Source organism: Zonotrichia albicollis, chromosome 1 (assembly GCF_047830755.1).
Source record: "Zonotrichia albicollis isolate bZonAlb1 chromosome 1, bZonAlb1.hap1, whole genome shotgun sequence".
In the NCBI taxonomy this organism is placed as follows: domain Eukaryota; kingdom Metazoa; phylum Chordata; class Aves; order Passeriformes; family Passerellidae; genus Zonotrichia; species Zonotrichia albicollis.
Genome location: NC_133819.1, coordinates 7,783,205 through 7,804,946, shown reverse-complemented (window position 1 = coordinate 7,804,946; position 21,742 = coordinate 7,783,205). Strand labels below are relative to the sequence as shown.

The 21,742-nt window shown below is 41.8% G+C and overlaps 1 protein-coding gene across 5 annotated transcripts in view; it reads right to left on the bottom strand.

Annotated features, from left to right (window-relative positions):
• Nucleotides 1–4,662: 4,662 nt before the first annotated feature.
• Nucleotides 4,663–21,742, bottom strand: part of DPP6 (dipeptidyl peptidase like 6) — a 572,065-nt gene continuing 554,985 nt past the window's right edge. For all 5 annotated transcript variants that reach the window (XM_074550874.1, XM_074550925.1, XM_005480421.4 and 2 more), the window contains exons 17-26: nucleotides 21,367–21,414; nucleotides 18,109–18,207; nucleotides 15,700–15,769; nucleotides 12,707–12,901; nucleotides 11,266–11,320; nucleotides 10,296–10,401; nucleotides 9,416–9,474; nucleotides 8,100–8,172; nucleotides 7,929–8,002; nucleotides 4,663–6,943 (exon numbers count right to left, since the gene is read on the bottom strand). In XM_074550874.1, the coding sequence (XP_074406975.1) occupies nucleotides 6,797–6,943; nucleotides 7,929–8,002; nucleotides 8,100–8,172; nucleotides 9,416–9,474; nucleotides 10,296–10,401; nucleotides 11,266–11,320; nucleotides 12,707–12,901; nucleotides 15,700–15,769; nucleotides 18,109–18,207; nucleotides 21,367–21,414 (926 nt within the window). In that variant the 3' untranslated portion in view covers nucleotides 4,663–6,796. The remainder of the gene's footprint in view (nucleotides 6,944–7,928; nucleotides 8,003–8,099; nucleotides 8,173–9,415; nucleotides 9,475–10,295; nucleotides 10,402–11,265; nucleotides 11,321–12,706; nucleotides 12,902–15,699; nucleotides 15,770–18,108; nucleotides 18,208–21,366; nucleotides 21,415–21,742) is intronic.

The following is a 21,742-nucleotide window of genomic DNA, read 5'->3' as shown; positions in this document are numbered from 1 at the left end:
TTCTCTGCCTCAGCTGGCTAAAAACTAACTAAAAAGGAAAGGAGAGCTCTCTCCCACATGTCTGCGCTGCAGACAGCACAGTCCAGGAGCAGGATGTGGGGGAGCAAGTGCAGCTTCTGAAAACAAACTGTGCTCTTCTTCTCCCCTTTTGCTCTTGGAACCAGTCTTAAAGGAGCAAAACTCAATATCCAGCATAAGCAGGACAGAGCACTGGGGCTATAAGCATCATGAAGTCACCCTAGGACACAATCCAAACTATGAGTCTATGAAATTGTGCCATAAAGTGCCCATTAGTCTGAATGAAAAGTTATAAAGTACTAGATTGGCTGTCTCAGCTGATGCCTTGTGAAGGCTGAGCTAGAACAGAGATTAGACAGAATTAAAGTAGGGATTTATTAAAAGGCCTCAGTAGATACACCTTGGGCAGCACAAGAGCCCAGCCAGGGCTGCACCCAAGATGAACCAAAATGGTCACAAAATGCACAACTGCTCACAGGATTTCTCACTTTTATACGTTCTGCTCTATTTGCATCTTGGATTTAATTGTCCAATTACAGCTTTAGGTTATGAAGTCCCATCCTGTTTTTATCTTTTCATTCCACCATTGTTTATGCTCTTGAGCCTGAGATTTGGATCATTTGTCCTTGGTCCCCAGCCGGAGAAGGAATTGTTTTGTCTCCCTACTCTGTGAAGAGAGCTCACCATCCCCTAATAAGAGGCTCAGAGCTACAAACTAAAGCGGCACAAAATCTGAAAAATATAAAAGCTAAAACCTGAGGCATCAAGCTGCAGAGATGTTCCATGTAGATGTTCCATGACATCTGCATCTACACCCCTCCATGAGATTGGCTGACATCTATCCTGAAAAAACTGTGGCACTGTAAGTTTTTCCTAAAAACATCTTTCTACAGGAGTTCCCAGAAGAGGTAACCCAGGAATACTGCAGATAGAGCGAGTCTTTCCATACAATGAAGTGGGGATTAATTCCTCTTTACTTTCTTTCCTGAAGATGATGAGTTAGGGGATGAAGAATATTTTTTCTTTAAAATCCTGAGGTAGGTAAAGACTGTAGTTTTCCAAGTGTTATTGGCTGAGGCAGAGTTACAAATACTTTAAAGGAAGCTTGGGCTGAGTTTGTGGCTGCTGTTGCTCTGTTGCAGATAAATTGTTTACAGCCTGTCTCTAGAGACAATTGAAAAACTTTCTCCTATCCCAATTTCCTTGTAAATTATATAATTATCAGAATCATCACAGCTAAAACAAAAGTCTACTGGATCACAGAGACATGAGGTTTGAATTTAATGTTTCTGGGGCTTCTACTTTCAAAAAATGCCTCTTCAAGAAGAACTGCAGCCTACTGTGCAGAGACGATAAGGATTAAAAATGATTCCACAGCTCTGGCTTTTGTTTCCGCTCAGAGCTGGGACATTGTTTGCTGCTGTTCCTTACAACACCTTCATCACCATCATCTGACAGAAACCTTATCACCAGCTCTGGTGCTGATAGTCCTGCAGGACTAGGACTAGGACTAGGAGCAGTGATTTCTGCTCCTGCCATGGCTCCAGCCCCTCTCTGACATGTGCTTACTGCTCACATTCCAGTGCTACTTTCCTCAGTGACCATTGACTTCCATGAGCACAAGGTGCAGGATAAAATTGCAGGCATGGCTGATGGCTTTTGGGTGAGAATGTGCCCATTACTGTTACCCTCCAGCACTCTGAACATCATCATGGGTACATGTGCTCCTAGCTCCTGGCGGCTCCGAGGGTGCTGGCTGTGATGAGCAGCTCCAAGGAGGAGCTGGGAGCCAGATCTCAGCTGTCTTCAGCTCACATTGACTTTTAGACTCCAACAGATTTCCTACAGAGGCTTGATAGCTAGGAAATTTATGTTTAATGTGTTAGTCTTGCTTTTCTCATCTGCCTTTTGGCACCTGCCTTAGTGCACAGACTGAAAATGTCTGGAGAGTCTCTCTGTTTCTCTACCCTTGTCAGAGGAGGGACTGTGTCTCAGGATGGGCTATCCCACCTCTGGGCTTATTCCCCCTTTGCTCTGCAACACTTTTTAATAGATGACAAACTTTTGGCATCACTTACCAGCCTCCTGTGTCCCTATGTGTGCCATGGCTCCTGTGATGGTAGCATTGCTCTGATGGTGATGGAGCTGAGTACAGGCAAAAGAACCTCCTCAATTCCCTGCTTTCTGCACATTCAAATGGGAATTTACAGGGAGCAAAAGTCAACCAGGAGCTGGAACAGGCAGAATCTGGGCTCCTGACTCTCTGCACTCTTTTCCTGTGGTGTTTCAGGGCAGAACGTGGAGCAGAGGATTTGCCTTGTTGTGGATTTGTTCTGGGTTTGGTTTTTTGGGTAAAGGACTAACCTCACTTTGAGTGCTCCCAAGCAAAGTGGTGGGGAGCAGGTGTTCAGGGTCTTCTGCAGGCAGGTTCCAAATACTCCCTGGAAATTACATGTCAGTTCGAGTTACTGGAACTGCTCAGCACAAACTGCAGCTCAGGACATTGACAACAGCTGTTACCACTGCAAGGATTCCTTTCCCAGCAAGGATGAGAGCATTCACATCAGCTCAGAGAGTTGTTTCTTGCTTTAAAATGACCCAAAAGATAGATTTAAAGTGAAGGAACTAAAAAAAAAGAAAACAAAACAGCCTGGAGGGAACCTTGCTACTCCACAGGAATATTGGAGCATGGTTTACTTTTGTGCTTTCCTGGGGCCTTGTTCCATCTGTATTTGCTTTTTACTCTTCTTTGCTCAGTCATGGAAAAGGACATCTTGATTAAAGCTGTTCTTCCAGTGAGGAGGCAGAATGTTGCATCATTTAATCTGAGACTTTTCATGAATGTCTCAAAGCAAAAAGCAAAACAAAAAAATTCATCATGCATTAGCTATTAGAATAAAGAATTTATTTTGGTTATGGCTTTTTGAGGGGGCTCACCATGCTGGTTTTATGTTTGTCTCTTCCAAGTTTCCAAAGGAGTTCTAAAGCTGGGTTTGCTTTCAGACTGTGACCATGCTGAATGGGGAGAGGATGGAAAGATGAAGTGGGAAGAGAAGGCAGATCTCAACAAGTGATCTGAGCTCCACTCTGAGCCTCCAGATGGGAGCTTTACTTTAGAGAGCAGAATAAAAATAAGCAAACATTGGGCTCAGTAAAACAACCCGATTAAGGAATTGGCAGCTGAGACCTTGAGCTTTTTCTGTATTTTTTTCCATTTCTGCTATTTACTCTTCCTTTGCCGGTGGAAAGCAGATAAGTCCAGGGAGGAATGAGCACCACAGGGAGCCAGCACTTACTCAGGTCAAGGAGGAAAATTGTCCTCAGCCCAGCCCTCAGCCAGGCAGGTCTGGCAGATCTGTGCCAGCCCCAGCAAGGGCTGCAGGGCACTTGAGCCCTGAGACACAGTGAGCAAGTTAAAACATCCAGAGCCTGGTCACTGCCAGCCCAGGCGAGGTTTGGGATAACATGAGCACGACAGTGAATACAGGAGTGTGACAGTGTTCACAGGGGTCTGAGGACAAGGGAAGAGACGAGGATCTGACTCCATGTTTCAGAAGGCTTGATTTATTTATATATATATATTATATAAAAACTATACTAAAAGAATAGAAGAAAGGATTTAATCAGAAGGCTAGCTAAGAATAGAAAAAGAAGGAATGATAACAAAGGCTTGTGTTCCAGATAGAGAGTCCGAGCCAGCTGACTGTGATTGGCCATTAATTAGAAGCAACTCTCTGAGACCAATCCCAGATGCACCTGTTGCATTCCACAGCAGCAGATAATCATTGTTTACATTTTGTTCCTGAGGCCTGTCAGCTTCTCAGGAGCAAAAATCATAAGGAAAGGACTTTTCATAAAAGATGCCTGTGATACAGGAGTACGTCTCAGGTACCAGAACTGGGCTGGTACCTTTGGTCCCCCCCACTAAATGTCATTTTTCCCCATTGCAAACAGCAGACTTCACTGTTCTTCCCATAGGAACATCCCACATTCCCTTTCTTGTTCAATTTTTTTTCTTCCCACCCTTCAAAGAAGCAGTGTTTATTTGGCTTGAGCTCATGAGCAGAGCTTGGATGGGTTTATGAGCTCTATGCCTGAACCTACAATCACAAACATGGCTGGCTGCCTGGCTTTGTTAATTAGCTACCAGCAATGCTTCATTTTTCCCTCTGTGGTTTCCTTCTGAATTACTAGGGCACTGCTCATTAGTTCTCTTCCTCTTTGGGATGCCACAATTGAACATTATGGCATCCAGATATGCCAGGGAGCTGAGAGTACAAGCTTGATTTGTTTGGACAATAAAATATAATAGTTGCATTTAGATAATTAAACAAAATAAACAACAAAGCTATTTTGTACTGTTGCAATCTGTCCTTCCCTGTCCCAGTGCTCCATTTTCTTGTTTCCTGATCTGCTGGAAAAAAAGACTGGAGTAAGCGTCCTCAATCATTTCTTGGTTTTGCTTTGAATGATTAAATTTCTCTTCTTCTAAATCTGGTTTGGTCTAGTGGGTGTCAGCTGATGGGACAAAAGCAGCAAATCAGCATGTGCCAGTTTGGGCTCAATTCAACCAGAAACAGCACTTCCAGAAACTTAATGCTAATTTAGTAATTTAACACAAAATAACAGCAGTAGCAACCAGGGTGGTAAAATAATGTTTTATTCCATGAATGAACAAACACTACCATGCCACATCCTAAAGTTCTTTCTACAAAAAGATTGTGGACAGAGCAGATTTTTACGTTTCTCAGTTCAAGTTCATTTCAGGCTCTCGAGCCTGTTCAGCGTAGCAAAATCTGGACACGCAGCATTCTCATGGTCTATTTGGCTTTTTGCCAGATAAAGCAGATTTACACTGTAGTTCTTGTTCACACAATGTCGATGCACTGTAAATTAAAGGAGATAATCCCAACCAAACTAGGTAATTCTTGTGGTTTATCAATATATTTTTTCATGATGGTCAAAGTACAACCAACATTCAAAGCTTAAAATAAAGGTAAGAAAAAAGACACACTAAAGAACACAATGGAAACATCATCATTGCTGTCAGGATGTGAGTTTACCCACAGTACTATGTAAAAAGTAGGAACTGGCATTGACATTCAAGCTGTTAAAACAAGAAAAGAAATGACATTAATTGTTATATTTCCAAGCTAGTGCTTCTAAGGAGTCCTGACCAGCAAAGAAGTGTTCCCGCATGCATGTCGAACACAAGACTAATATTGGATTGGGGATCTGACAAAGAGCTGACTTACATTCCTTTATATACAACAAAATGAAATATACAGTATTAATACTGGCTGTACATTTGGTCAGAATATTTTACAAGGAGCGACACTGTCAAAATTCCTATGATGCAGCACGTGGAAGTGGATGGAGGTTGGATTCCTTTCTGAAAGCTTAATGTTTTCACAAGGAGTTTTAAAAGTTGCTTTCCACTGCTCAAATGAACAGTTAGACCTTTTAAAGCAAAAAAAATCCTCCTTTTTTTTTTTTTTTTTTTTCTTTTATGGTTGTCAAAACCAGTGTGAAAAGAAGAGACAATTAAATGTGTTTGGAATATGCTAATCATTGACCTGGAATAAAACTAAGCCACAGACAGCATGTGCAGTAAATCTCTGCACATTGTCTCTGTTTAAATGGCTTTATAAGATGATGTGTGAGGTCTCTGGTACAAATTCCTGTACCACAGCCTCACCTAGCTGTTCCCTAGTAGGTTACCAACCATTTGTTCTAACTCTAAAGAAAGAGAAAGAATAATCATGACTGTCGCATATTTTTCTACATCGCAATAAAAAATATCTCAATGTAAGCTGATTTAGTTTATTTATGTGCATATTTCTCAAGGCTGCCAAAGAAAATACTCAATCTTGCTGGCAAGAGCTATTTTGGGAACTCAAGAGTGAGTTTTTCTTTGCTTTATTCCGATAGATCTTTTAATATCTGGGTAGCTCAAGTCCCATTGCCTCATTAGACCCCTGAGGTCTAAAGTGAGTTGGTTAATTAATTTTATGTTTTTCCCCATCCAGAACAAGCTGAGAAGCTAATAAGGTAAGCATGAGACCCAATGAACAACAGAAGTAAAAGCAATACAGAATTAACAAATAATTACAGGGAGGTTTAAGATCAGTGTAGCTGTAGTGATATTTTGCCCATCTGGGTTTGTGTATCCTGTAGCAATGACAAACCTCCTGGAGATGGAAAAGAGCAGGCAAGTGCATGAATTGAAGCTGTATCCTTCAAAATAATTGTGCTATAATCTTCTCCATGTATTAGATTAGATTTTTTGTTCTGACATAGTGTGATGCTAACTATAGCAACCTTAATGTGGATGATGGATTTCACTGCTACTGCTTGACTGCTTGACTGCAAAGAGACATCAAATCTTCCAGTCCTCAAAGTGGTTTCTTGGGGTGTTCCTTCAAGTTCAGCGTCTTCCCATTTTCATTCTAGAAGTCATTTTGTGGCAAACAAAAAAAAAAAAAGGAAGAAAAAAAAGGAAAAACTCAACCAAAGAAAAAGATGTTGGTTGTGATGGATTTATTTCAGACAGCAGTTTCTGCTGAGTTCACCATGCTTAATGTTCTTCCATTTAGGAAGGAGTTGCCGTCAAGTAAAGCAGAGGAGCTGCTTTCAGTTTGGTTTTTTTTTTGGTTTTTTTTTTTTTTTTTTTTTTTTTTTTTTAAATACATGCTAACAACATCTCTTTCTTCAGGAAAATGATCCAGTTGCATATTGTCAGAGAGATCTGCCTTGTGCTTAGCACGGACAAGTAGGGTTAATCATCCTCCTCCTCCTCTTTCAGCGGGGCCAGTGGGAGCTTGTCTGGAACCTGGAAACACTCCACAAAGAAGTTGACAATGGACTGGTACAAGTGCTGCTCAAACGCTGCATTGCTGAAGTAATGGCTTTGATCAGGGTAAATCTGCAAAGAAACAGGTAAATAAACAACTTTTAGAGTGAAAGTCTCAGGAGACCACCCACACCTGCAGCTTGAGCTGCAAACCCCTTGCATCTCCTCAGCATCCTGGGACTTCCCATGGATGCTCATGAGCCCAGGGTAATTTGGGCACCACAGTGCTCTGAGTGCAGACTGGCATCTTCCTTCACAAGGAACCTTTCTGGGGTGAAGGATTTTCCATTTAATTCTGTTCTGAATGGGTTCAGTCTAAGAAGAACCAGCCCACACTTTCCTTGTGTAAACCAAAAAACATTCAGTTTTGGAGAGAAATGGCATTAGGTTATAATGACTAAAATGAGGGCTTTAAAGCAAAAATGTCATTAGTTAAAAAATTTAATATAATAAATATTGCTGGAGAAGTAAATAAATTGAAAAAAAAATGGTGAAGCCAGAAATTAAATTGTTTAAACTCAACTTTTCAATAAAATGAAGCAGGTAACTTGATGTAGATCATAATGGGTTGTCTAGGCAGGGATGCTAGGGTAGGTTCATTTTGAAAGATTTAATGGCTTAGACATGGACCATTCAGCAAAAAAGAGATACAATTTGGTGGAAAGTGGAGCTGTGCCATTCCCAGTGGGATGTCAGATTTAGGTGACATATATCTTTGTAACTTTTCTGGTTGATTTAAAACCCTGTTTCCCCAAAATTCATCCTGAATTTGTTCTGTTGTTCCCAAAGAAAGTCAACATGCATAAATTCCTTAGGGAAATGTCTGTCACAACCTAATTTACTGTAATTCAATAATTGTTCTACAACAGTCCAGACCAAAACTCTGATGCCACATAAGCATGGAACTAATAGAAACATGTGATATGCTGGTGCTACTTCTACTGCCAGGCTGAGTTTGCAAATGGTTTTTCAAACCTTGCTTCATAACAGCAGCTTGAGTTGAAACAGGGAAATAACTGTTCAAATAGAAAAAAAAAAAAAGAAACATATACTGTACCTGCAAGCTGTAATTAGCCTTTGCCCTAATTAGGTGTGTGATAAGGTCTGTAGTATGCTGAAAATGGATTTTTTCTGTAAAAACAGATTGCAATCATTAAAGAGACATTTAATTAACAAAATTCAAAGCTATCACAAACATATAATGAACTCAAATGATGGAATAACTTACCATCAGCAGTAGGATGAATGATCAAAAATGTCTGGTCTTTTAGTAATGAGACTCTGTGTGATAATTTGCTGATCTGTGGAGGTAAAGGTTGCAATAAGATTAAAAACTTGTAAGGAATTAGCAATTTATATGGAGGCAATAGAAGTGCTTATTTCCATTTAATGCTTTATCACCAGGATAACAGGCAGGCCCCAGCACACCACATTCTCCTGGCTACTTATATAAATCTAGAGGTAAAATAAACCCCCACCCTGTGCTGGCAGGGCAATGTCTGCAGCAGGAACATTTCAGAGATCCTCCTCTCTTCTGATAATGTTCCATAAAAGCCTGAACTGTAGAATACATGGAAAAATATCAAAGTGAACAAAAAACTCTGAAAAAAAGTGTGCCCATGTGCCTATGCCTAAGGACACTTCATGGATCTGGAGGGACTTTGTGTGTTTTGGAAGCCAACCTCAATGAGTTCTGGCAGCTTGGGGGATGATCTGATATGAAATTCAAGTGTCCACTGTTGAGAACACCTTTGTCCTCAGCTGTCTTTCAGATGCACAAGGGAATATAAATACAAACAATTTCTAAAAGAACAAAAAGCATTTGCACTAATATAGAATTTGAGAGAAAATGAACTCAGAGTTTAGGTAGCCAGGATGAATCTTCCCTTGTGAGGGTGGTATTTGCTTTCTCTGTGAGAACCTTTGGTACCTTCATGTCTTCTGGCTGGACACAAGGCTTGGAAGCTGAATAGATTTTCTCTATAATTAATTTTGCTTGTGTGACTATTCTTTATCAGGTTTTGCCTCCAAGTAATTTCAGCACAGGATCCAACTGATCCCATCACATGTATTAAACAATGTCTTTATTAACTGGTTCTGTGCTTCCTTTCCCATGTCCTGCTCAGTTCTGGCACAGAGTTCTGCCTATCTGAAATATCACAAAGCTTGAGAAAGTCAAGCTGAGTTTCACTTGAATTTGTTTATCTCAGAGAGAATCAAAGTGGCAAGATCATTGGCAAGAACTTTCCTGGAGGTCATGACACTGCGTCCTCTTGGGCACATTTGAGTCACTCAGCTCCTTCAATCTCTAAAACTGCATTTACCCAATTTACAGAGGCAGACACCAGGGCTAATCAATAAAAACTTCATCCACGATTACTATTAAGACAAGAAAAGCAGTAAGCAGACTGAAGGACACCTTCAGAGCTCCACTAGAGAGTCCCTCTTGCAAAACCTTGCTGCCTCCCCAAAGGAGAGCATATGGAAAGAGAGTTCAGACCCAGTTCACATTTTATCAGGGAAATGCAGTGTCCATGAAGTTACCTCGTATGCTCTGTTATCAACCCCGTGCAAGCCCAGGTATCTTTCAGAAAAGGCTGAAGCTTGAAGAGAAAAAATGAAAATATCACTTTCAGTCAAGAATACACTGGTGCTTTTGAGTCAAATACGGTAAATGCTAAAAACCACCTTATTTTCTAACACGGCCTTAATTATAGAGGACGAATTTCTAAAAGTTTTTCAAAATGAACTAAGGATATTGGTGATACCACAGTCTGTCATCATCACCATGGACTTCTGGTCTCTAAATAAATCAGAAAAACCTTTTTTTTTTTTCTTTGTTAATGCAACTGAGATAGAAGAGCTCTATCAGGTTGTGTCCCTTTCTCCTTCTGCATGGAGCAAGTTCCCTTTGGTCTCAGGGATGACTGCACAGCTCCTGAAGTCTGGCTGAACACCACTGAGTTCCCGGGCAGCCCCCTGGTTGTCACTGGCACTAAGTGCAAAGGGAACTGCTGTCCCTGAGAGAAAGGACCCTCATGTGCAGGGCAGTGCTGTGGTCAGAGGCAGGATGGGCCAGGCAGACTGGACCTCAGCTTGCATGGGTGGGCGCTTCAGGCAGGAAGGAAGCAGATTCAAGGCACTGGGGGTGGTTGGTGGAAAAGGCTAGAGGGGTTTAAAGACAATTCTCCTTTATTTAAAATTATTAATAAAGTGATTTGATTGCTCTAACTACCATAGCTGGTCCCACTGGTGCAGCTAAATTGCTTTAATGGGGAAAAAAGGTGGATGGCTACTCCTAAATAGACACAGAATATAAAATAAGCAAGATCTTGGGAAAGAAAAATGGCAAGTTTTAAAGGATAGGGAAGAAACATCACTTGTGGTCAGCAGGGGGGTCTGTGGGCTGAGGAATGGGATTTACCATATAGTCTGAAGTCTGTCACTGGGGAAAGAGCAGCTCCACAGGTGAACACCTGGTTGTCTTCACCAGCTGGAAGCATGTAAGTGCTGAGGTAACCACCATAATCCTGGAACAGAAACAGGACAGGGGTATCAGTGACCCTGTTGGGAGGCAGTGCTGCTTTTGGGTTCAGAAACAAGGGCAGCTGAGACCTTGCAGCAAATGCTTGGCCATTACAGAGCCTGTAACACCTTGCTCTGGAGAAACACAAACCAAGGGACATCTCCTGGAGGCAGGAGGGTTGTGTGCCCAAGCGCTGGCCTTTCTCATCTCACTCTATGGCTGTAGCTCTAACCAGATCTGTTACCTCTCCAAAATGCTTGCTTTCTCTTACAGACTTTCTCTACTTAAAATGAGCATCACAATTTCAGTGACTGCTGCCAGCCTGTTAACAATTCCCTGCAGAGATGATGCTCTACGTGCAGCTCTCCTCGCCCACTCCAAGCCCTTGTCTCTCAAGTAAACAATTTATACTCACAGTCCCACTCTCATCTCAAACTGTTTGTACTTTACAGTGGCTGTTTCCCAGCCAGGCACACGTGGCAAATCAGCCTCAGAAATCCACAGGGTTTTTGTACACATGAGTTAGATGTACCCACATTCCCACAGGCTTTAGGAGACAAGGTGAATATAAAATGAAAGTTTGCAATGGGAAAAAAAAAAAAACAAAAAAACCCAACTATCTGATGATGTTTTCTGTGCAACAGTCACTTTTTGCACTTGGAAGTTAATTTAAAAGAAGTCATTGATGAGTACATTGGTGAAATGAAAGCCTCCACCTTTAACATCACTGAGCAAGGTGCAGTCTATCCCAAACATAAATAATAATAAAAAAGTCACCACTGAGATATTCAATAAGTCAGGGTTAACTCAGCTGTTTAGCCATATCAGGCAGCTGGGACAGCACAGAGGAGCAATGTCACAGCATTACCTTCCCAAACACACCGACTCTCGTTTTGTCAATGAAATGCTCCTCCAGCATTGTCCTAGAACATGAGAGAGGAAAAGCAATGGGTTAAAATTATTTTTCTCTTTAAGAGCAAAACTTAGAGTAACTTTAATCAGCTTTAAATCAAACTAGCCCCAGAAAAAATTCATAGAATGGTTTGAGCTGAAAGAGACCTTAAAGCTCATCCAGTTCTAACTTCTCTGCCATGGGCAGGGACACCTTCCACTATCCCAGGATGCTCCAAGCCCCATCCAACCTGGCCTTGGACACTTCCAGGGATGGGGCACCCACAGCTTTTCTGGGCAACCTGTGCCAGTTCTCACATCCTCTCAATTAAGAATTTCTTTCCAATATCTAATCTAAACTTATCCCTTTTCAGTTTAAAGCCCTTTCCCCTTGACACAGACAATCTAAATCACGCCAAGCTGCTTTCACATGGATCTCTCTGATTTAATCTTGTAACCTCATGTGTTGGATTTGACCAAACAATGGCAACAAATAACCTGCACTACCTCTGGAAGCCATAATAAGCCATTGCACAGCTATTGCAATACTCTGATAGTGGTTTTAATGTGATTATGTGCAGAATAAATCTAACAATATGACAGAACTTGACATTTAGGGTTTTGCCTTGGTTATTCTGTTTAAAAAGTTTAAGGATTTAAAGACGGATTTTTTTCCAACTACCAGGCTAGCAAAAGATTAATGTAGGAACAGATATTCAAGCTTGCTTGTTTGTAGCTGTGTGACTGTACAGAGCTAAAAATAAATAGGCTTTGAACATGTGATACAGATAAGTGTGCTCTAATTTAGCTCTGTTTAAGGCTTGGTTTTCTCCCTCTCCTCTGGTTGACATGAGCTGCCTCTCACATGCAGTTGTGATTGCACAACATTGTCCCTCCCTCCCATCTCCTTGCTCTACCCTACACATTATTAAAGCAACCAGGACTAATGAGTCTTGGATTAATTGTCTGTGGTATTTTCGGGGTTCCCCAGATGGAGGAGGAATTGAGAATCTGACTCCATGTTCTTAGAAGGCTAATTTATTATTTTATGTTACTACATTATATTAAAGAATACTACACTAAAACTATACTAAAGAACAGAGAAAGGATTCATACAGAAGGCTAAAAGATAATAATGAAAAACTCGTGACTTTCTTCAGAGCCCTGACACAGCTGGATGGTGATTGGTTATTAAGTAAAAACAATTCACACGAAACCAATGAAACATTGTTGGTAAACAATATCTAAACCAAAGTAGCAAAACACAGGAGAAGCAAATGAGGTAATATTGTTTTCCTTTTTCTCTGAGGCTTCCCAGGAGAAGAATCCTGGGCAAGAATATTTTTCCAGAAAACATAATGGTAACAATTACCCCAATGAATGAATGAATAAATTCCTTCAATAACAGTGCCATTCACCTGACAGCTTCCAGCTGATCCTTCTCCTCCAGAAGGCCCAGTCTCCTCTTGACCTCGTGCAGCAGCTTGGCGCCCTGGAAGCCGCTGCCGCGCCCGTCGAACTTGAGCACGATGGCGCTGTGCGAGCTGACCATGACGCTCTCCCACGTCACCTCAAACCTCTCCGTGACAATCTGGCTGCCAGGCGTGCCATCCCTGGAACAGAAATGGGTGTCAAGGAAAGGTAACAGCACCCAACGCCCTCCCCAGGGCTGTGGGATTGCTGTGGATGGGCACCCACATCCCCATGGGGCAGGGTGAGGGAATACAGGTTTCTGGAAGGGGACACCAGTCTCTGCAAGTGATGCTGGGTTGCTGCAGGCATTGTAGATGGATAAGGAGAGGATTGGCTCTTGCAATTTAATGATAACTATTTTGTGACTATTAAGAAAATCTTTAGTGATGTATAGTTGTTATAAAATTAAACAAGGGCAGACTTTGAGAAGAAAAAGGTGCTGATTTATTAAAACCAATTACAGGGGACAGAGAGTTTGAGATAAGCTCAAACTCCCACACAACAACCCAAAAATAACGTGTCCCAAACACGCTGAGTTCCCCCCAAAAAGTAAGCCCATCAAAAGGAGAAGAACCCCAAACTCAACGGAAACCCTCATTTTATAACCCCTCTCAGGTCCAGTATTGGTGGGTTTTGGATCCACTCGTTGATTGGTCAGTTTCCGGCGTTCTCATGGTCCTTATCGATATTCATTCTGGACCAATCATTTCCTCAGCGCTTTGAATGATTGGTCAAGTCCAATAACCCCCTACCCCTTTGACCATCGCTCCCACCAAACCTTAGATGTCCCTCCCCAGGACCCACAGCAAATATTCATCAACCCACCCCAAAACAACAATTCTCAACTCAGCCCTAATTTACCACAAATTGAACACCATTTGTAACAAAGTTATGTTATTGTAGTTTAGATGTCCTCTGTTTTCCCCACAGTTCCCTTTCCCCCCTGTATCGTTGCCATCCCACAGCCTGGGCTGTCCAGGACAGGTACAAAGAAGCTGTACAGGTGTCCCTTGCATGGGGCAGCTGGGAATGGAAAAGCTTGGGGGTGCTTAGGGGGTGAGGCATGGCAACACCTGACCTCCAATCCAGTTACAAGAAAGCAGTCTCCACCAAAAAATGGCAAAGAGCTGACTGACAGACCTTGGGAAGGGCCAGGGCTGGCTGATGCAACCCCAAGGGGTATAAAAGACTGAGCATCCATCTTGAAGATGTACTGGCCACGATGGCAGTTCCCACCACTGCAGCTTTTTCCTTATGTAGTTCTTTGTTGTATTTTTGTTGAGGTTTAATAAACCTTTTTATATTTTCAAAGTGAGCGGTTGTGTCTCACAATGGTGTGCAGGAGGATGATTGTGTGGGGTGGGTTTTGAGGCTGGGTGAAAGCTGTGGGTTGGTTTCTGCCTCCCTCTGTGCACAGCAGCCCCCAAGCTGAGGTTTGAACCATACCAGCAAGCACATCTCTAACTGGTCAGGATTCCTCCTGCGAGTAACCAGGTGTCAGTTGAGTTTTGCCTTTATTATTTCTGCTCTAATGTATATCTGTTTTCTACGTTCCCCAAAGCTCTTTTTTAATTTCTGCTGAAGTGGTTCTGTCATCACTGCCTCACACAACTACAGAGGGAAAGGACTCTTCTGAAGTTATAAAAAACAGATTAATAATGCCCAGTTTGGCTCAAAATTGAGAAGGGGAAAGGAGTGAGCAAGATCTCCTCTTCACCCTTTTGCTTAGGGTCTGATCCTGCACAGGGGAACCATCTTGAGAAATACAGACCCTACTTCAGCCAGGCAGCTCAGAAAAAACAAGGGATGATGATGATGATGATGACTTTAAGTAATAATTTTAGGCTGAGATTACTGTAGAGCCACTGGCATTTTTATCTGCTTTTTTTTTTTTTGTCATTTTTGGGGTTCTAAGAGACATCAGGCACTTCACTGCAAGAACTCAATGCACATGTGTCTCCAGTCATTTACATTTATCCAAGCGAGACCCTGGCCCACCCAGCTCCAGGGGCAGCCTAATCAAGTGCTGGGTGCCTGATGAGAGCCAATCTTCCTGGAGCACATTGGAAATGAAGCAGGTTTTCTCTGCAGTAATTCTATGATGCAATGACACGCTCCCTGCAGTGGCTTTGTCCTTCATGGAGAGTTGTGCAGGGTGGCACAGGCATTCACCAGGCATTCATCCCTCCTGCATGAGGCTTTTCTCTCATGGGGTGTTCCCTGCCAGGCAGCAAGGGATGCACTGGGATGCAGCCAGGGCCAAATGGGTTCTTCCAAGGTCAGTCAATTCCCTCCCGCAGTTTCTTTCCAAATTGCCGAAAAACCCCACTCAGTAATGTGCATTATTGTTACTAAATGTTGCATAAAGAAATACCCATCTGCTCTGCCTGCCAGGAGGAAAACCTTCCTATTTAATATAAATGCTATCTTTGTAGAGATATTCAAAGGTTTCCAGCTCTCTCTTTGCTGTCACTTCAGCAAACACCAGCACTTAAAGGAGAATGATTTCTGCATGAGGGCACCTAAAATTTAAGCTCTAGTAAGGCTGATTGAATTCCACTCTAAAATTACCTGTTAATCACAAGGTGGGTGCCCTAAGTACTGGGACAGGAAGCCAAAATTCATCTTGCATTCCTCCTCCTCCCATTTATGCCCCACAAGTGATTGAAGTGTGCATGAAATGCCTTCACAAAATCCCAAATTTGCTCTGCAGGATTTCAACAGGAAGCCCTCCTGAGAGCTGAAAACCTTGGCTCAAACCTGGGAAAGAAGGGATGTACATCTGGCCTCTCCCAGCTGTGAAGTGAGATGGGGTAGGAAACAGTGTGATGGACTCTGGCATTCCTTGTACAAAACAATATCTTAGAGGTTTCTGATCATAACCAAGGTTTCCAAGCTGCCCTGATAAAGTGAACAGAAAGGACAAGAGAGAACTTACACAACCAAAAGCAAGGGGTAGTGAGCGGTGTCTGCAAAGGTTGCTGGCTTTAAGATCTGCATTGGTAATCCTAAGCAAAAAAAAAAAAAAAAAAAAAAAAGAACAATTAACAACATATCTTCGATATGGGAATGCTGACATGATTCCAAGAGATTTTTCTGGTGTTCTGGCCACAGATAAGTAGGAGCAAAATGGGATTTCTTCAGAGGCTGTGGTGAATATCACTTTAGAAACACAGATGTTGCCAGAGAAAAGACCCACATTGTGATAGCTGAGGTGACAAGAAATGTAAATGGGGAGTACAGTGCGAGCTGCTCAGTCATGCATCAATTTTACAGCGTTCAATTAACATCTGTCAATAGCTACAATTTTCCTTTTTTGGCAGCTGGATGAGTGACGCAGACAGAAATCAATATTTCTGGGCAGCAGAGAGGGAGGAAAATTGGCAATGAAAATGGTAATTTAAAACCCAATTAAGTATGGTGGCTGGGGGAGAAATAGAATTATTTTGCTATAATGGTGTGAGGACAGAGGGAGAATCCTAACTTCCAAAGGGTTAAATTTTGGGAGGCAAAGGTGCTGAAGCCCAAGTTATACTGGTACAGAACCAATGTAAAGGAGAGGTGTGATCACTAAAGCTTCTTATAACTGAATGTCATTTCTGTGGCTTTGTATCAGTAGACAAAACTGCCTCCATAAAAACCCTCTCTGCATCAACAACGGCACATTCATTTTTGAAATGTTAACTACAATCTAGATTAGCAAAGGCTCAGCAATTAAATTGGTATTAGGAGCATTTTCAGTAGATTAATACACAGATTAGCAGCACGGTTTAAGTGGTTTGCTTTGCAATCGTGTCCTGACACTCTGCCTAATTAGTTATTCCATCTGAATGCTAATAGCTGCAAATTGGATCAATGGCCCAGGGACAGCCAAAAAGGCCATGGATTGACTTTAAATATTACAAAGTGCTACATGCAGTGCTCCCAAGGCTGCTCAGCCCAAAGCTTTGGAAACACAGGGATGGCACAGCAGAATGGCCAGTTTGTATTTATTATATTTATATACACACAAGTATATTTTTGGTTAAATGAGAAGAATTGCAATAAGGCCTGTATTTAAAAAATTTAGTATCAAGCTGAGTTATCCCTAATAAACTGCCAGTCTCACATGAGCTGGCTCATGGGGGAAATGTGGGTTCTTTATCCATCCTTTCCTGTCCATAAAACTTGGAATTGCATGTCTGTTCCTGTTATTTTATGCACTGGTTTATGTTCCTTATGCCCATGTGGCAAACAGAACATTTTAGGGCCATTGTTACCCTTTTCAAATGGCAGCCCATCTCCCAGCCTTTGTTTCACATTTTATAACTTCTGGAAATGGCTGCAATCAGTAACCTGCCCCCAGCACAGCTTGCTTGCTTTCACTCCAATCCTGTGGCCTCAGAAATACACTCCTTCTGGCATGGGAAACATTATGGGCCACACTTTGAACCCAGAGTCTTTGGGGTTTTGTTCTAGAGTCGCCACCATACATGCAGGCTGGGATTTTGGGGAGTCTTTGTGCATCTCTGAGTATGTGGATTTTCCCCATATGGGGAAGGTATCTGCCTACAGCCAGAGGAGGTTTTTTTTTTTTTTTAGGTTGTTTCAGGTACAACTACAGAGACAGGCTTATATTTTGGCTGTTTGCCACCAGGCTTTTCTCTCCCTCTTTGGGATATATATATATATATATATATATATGTGTGTATATATATGTGTATATATATATATATATGTATGTGGAGAATGATTATACAAGTGGTAGAAATAACATCAGCTGCAGGTGCAAACTGCTCTAAGTCTCTTCTTTCTTTACTACAGGTGACATAAAGCTTTTTTCTTTTTCTTTCTTTCTTTTTTTTTTTTTTTTTAACCTCCCCAAATCATAGCTTTTTCAAAGAATCCTGAGTGACTCCAAAGGGCAGTCATGCAAGAGTCATCTTCATTCACTGCAGCTCAGGTTGTGCACTGAGAGGCAGCCACAGCTGTAGGCAGCAAGCACACACATTATCCCACTCCAAACCCATTTCAAATGGCACACACACACGCAGGGCAAAAGCTTCCAACAATGGGGCACCCCAACGTGTCATTTCCCAGAGTGGCTTTTTCGGCACAGAGAAAGTTTTAAGAGTAAAAAAAAATCCAACCCTATCATTTTGCCTTTCTTCAGCTGAGTTCTCATCAAATTCTGCCTCTGTAATAACCTCCTTATGTAGCACATTCCAGGAGAGTGCTTTGCAAACTGTGTGAGTTTATTGAGAGTCAAAGTCATTTTTCCTCCTGCCAGTCTAGTCAGGATGGCTGTATCATTTCACAGCTACAGCGGTGAAAGAGAAAAATAAGTGAGAAGAAAGGTGCTACTTACTGTAATCATCTATCTTGATTTCCATGTATTCTACCTTAGGCATTTGCCTGTCATTTACAGCCAGCTGCACATTTTCATTTACCTCCAGCTCAAAAATTTCTGAAAGAAGAACGAGACAAGATCAAAAAAAATTGGCAGAGTTTGTGAAAATGCATTTTAGCATTTTATAGTCACCTTGATATATACAAAACAAGCTTCCTTACAAATGGATTTCCTTCTAGTCCTCACAGAAGTCTAATTCACTTAAATCTTTGAAACCCCTCCCAAGTTCTGCATTGGCAAAAAGCTGTAGTCCTGAAATCAGAGACATTCAGCTGATTTGCAGGAGATGGGGAGGTGACCTGGGACACTACCATGGGTCCCAGTCAGACATCCACCCATCATGCCAAGATAGATCTCCAGTGAAGAGGTCCTCAAGGGTGTATCCAAATTATAGATAATAAATAGGAAGGGGAGGAGACTATGGAGGGCTTCAGCCAAAGTTGTGCTGCTGCGCAAGATAAAATCCGTGGGAGGGAAAGCCATGGGGGCAGGAGAGTGGACAAAGCCCATACAAACCTGTAACATCAGGTTTTGCAGCAGTCTTGACTTTTGGAGTGTTTAAAAAAATTTACATTTTGCTTGTGTGTCTGACCCAAGTACTTCCATGTCTGATATAGAGGATTCCTTCCTCCTTCCTGGGATTTAACTTTTATCCTCTCATCCTGGCCATGTGCTCTACCTGCTGAACCTCTTCTACAAAGAGCAGCCCCTTCCAGCAGCAGAAAGAAGAAATCCTTCCCAGCTGGCAGGGAAAGGGCTCCTCTTTAGGGGACACCTCAGGCTGTGTGTCTTACATGGTGGGAAATGTGTGGGTAAAGGTTCTGAGCCCCATGGAGAGGGGATTCAAGGGCTGGGGTGAGGGAATCCTGGTCTAGGCACTAGACTCATTCCCCTGGCATCAGTCTGGGTGTGAACCAGGGGGATCCAGGGCATTATCTCTGCCAATGAACCCAAGGAGGGTGAGATTTCACATCCCATTTGTGTGTCCCTGACTGCAACTTCCCTTTTGAGACACTCTGATGAATTTATATGTAAAATAAATTCATTGTTATATAATGTAATATATAAAAATGTAATATAAATTCATTATAAAAATAAATTGTTATTTGAGCTCCTCAAATAACAATTCTGGTACCTGCTCATCCTGCTCTCACTGGCCAGGCAGACAAACTCTTGCCCTTCCCAGTTAATATATTTCAGAGATCTTTCAGCAGTAGTTAGTGCTTCAGTGACTATTCACCCTGCTTCTGCAAAGCCTGGCCCTTTATCAAAGCCACAGCCCCCACAAAAGTAGCAGAGCAACAGCCTATTACGTTTAGTTAAATATTAAGATTCTCATTTAATTATGGCACACACAAGTAGCTTTATCAGCAGAAAGGGGCTTGCCACGTAGGGGAATTTAGTCAAGCCCTTTTATTTGTTCATATAATTACATTCACAGAAAGCCAGGAAGACTGGGGAGGAAATAAAAAGATTGGCATATCTCCTAAAGGACTTTCCTTTTTGCTTTAGGACCACAGGGAGCTTGAGTCTGTGGAGTACAAATGGTCATTGCTTAATTAAATGTAAGCATTCTCTAATATTCAGTGCAACTCACTATTATCAGATTATTGCAGAATACAGAGGCAGACTCCCTTTTATAGAGTAATGGGTTCATATTAAATAAGTAAATTCAGTAACATGCAACTGTCAGTTGCCCTTTATTCAAAAGCAAAAAAGTGAGGGGGAAAAAGGAAAATAATCAGGGGAATGGTAATTGTATGCAGAAAATCATGAATTTCAGTAGAGGATGTGTTCTGCACATGAGTAGACTGAGTTCTCTGTGTAATAGATACTACTCATATGCATCTGTCAAAATAAAACTAGTCCTGGTGTGTTTTGGTTTAGTTTTTAAAGCCCTTCATTTACTGTTTCTGTTTTATATTTTCTGTCATTTTATTCACCTAAAACTATTTTATAAATCTGTACAGGAGGGTATGAAACCACTCATGAGAGCCCTATCCCATGCTGGTAGAGCCACTCAGACACCTCCATGTCTACGGTAAAATTCAGGTGTTTTATTTAAAGTGGGGGAGAAAAAAACTGACTTTGGAGCTGCAAGAGGGTGAAGAAACTCTCCTGTCTGAAGGGCCCTGTGGGCATCAGCTGGGCTGCTCTGGGGTTATCCTTGGAGAGGGCACTGCCAAACTCAGGCTCTGCTAGGATGAAGAAGGACCTGACAGTCCCTTTTGCCAAAAGCCTTTCCTGTGACTCTCACTGCCTTCAGTGGGAAATGAAGCAGGTCAGCATTTCACAGTAAATCTTTAGTATATAAACCAAATTTCTTGGTTTGCTCATTCTGTTTTTCTTTTGAGACAAGAGCAGTGAGGTGCTGTAAATCCAGATAAGTAAAACTTTTACTTGATAAACTGGTATTGACTGTGTATAAAGCAGATAGAAATAAACTAAAGGTGTTGCTTAATATTTGGGTAAAATCAGGGCCTGAAGTCCTTAACTGCAGTTAAGGCTGGGTTAAATTCTTTGTTAAAATGAAAGATGATGTTCTCCCATCAAAATGATGGGAGCAGATAAATCAAGTTTCACGTGAGACAATGCCACACTCTGTCAGAGTGGAACCCCAGAATCTCCATGGATTTTTGGACTCTGCATTGCCAGTCTGCTAATGGTTATAGAGAGTGCCAAGTATTTTGAGGGATGAAACCTGTTTTTGGAATAATTCCAGCTTTGCACTGATGTAGATGCAAATCATTAGCATGACAAAGCTTTACCAAACAATAAGTGCTACAATCTCCATGGACAGATCTGGGAACCAGGCAGAGGCACCACTTGTGGGGCTCCCTCCTCTGCATTATCTTTGATAATTCATGTCAGAGTGATTTTATTAAAACCAGAGATTAGACTAAATATTTCTTATATTTATCTTATCTTATTTCTTATATATGGGATGCAAAACAAAATCAGAGGAAGACTAACAAAAAGAGAGATTTGAATTGTGCATTTTTTGAGACAGAGAATAAACATGCTCCAACCAGTCTTTTCACCCCAAACAGCAGCTGTTGTGATGGCAGTACAACAGCTCTGCAAGTCCCCCTAAACTTGCATTTAGGCAGAGTCTGGGGTCCCCAGGAGTGTGAGTTTAGCAAAGAGCAGCCACATCTCAGTGTCCTGCCTGGTTGCTTTTCTCTGAAGAGTTGCAAAGCTCAAGCCCATCCTTACTCTGTGCATCTGTTGTGTTGTGAACCGTCACCATCGGGACACGGGGACCTGTGAAAGGAAGAGAAAAGAACTTGGTTAAATTTCTGTCAAAACACACACACACACACACACGTGAACCTGGGTTTGAATTCCATGGAGCTGAAGGCTCTTGGGACTCGCTTTTCATGCAAGAGTAATCTAAAAAGCAAATCACACTGGTGTTAGAAAGAGTTTATGACTAGATGACAGTACTGTAGACTCAAAGACATGTGAGGTTTCAAAGCTCTTTCCCAACAGACCACTAAATGCATCTTTCCCTAATTTGTAAACATTATAATTAGCACAAACACAATTAAATCACTTGCCTTTAAAATTATTCTAATGACACCCAAACATC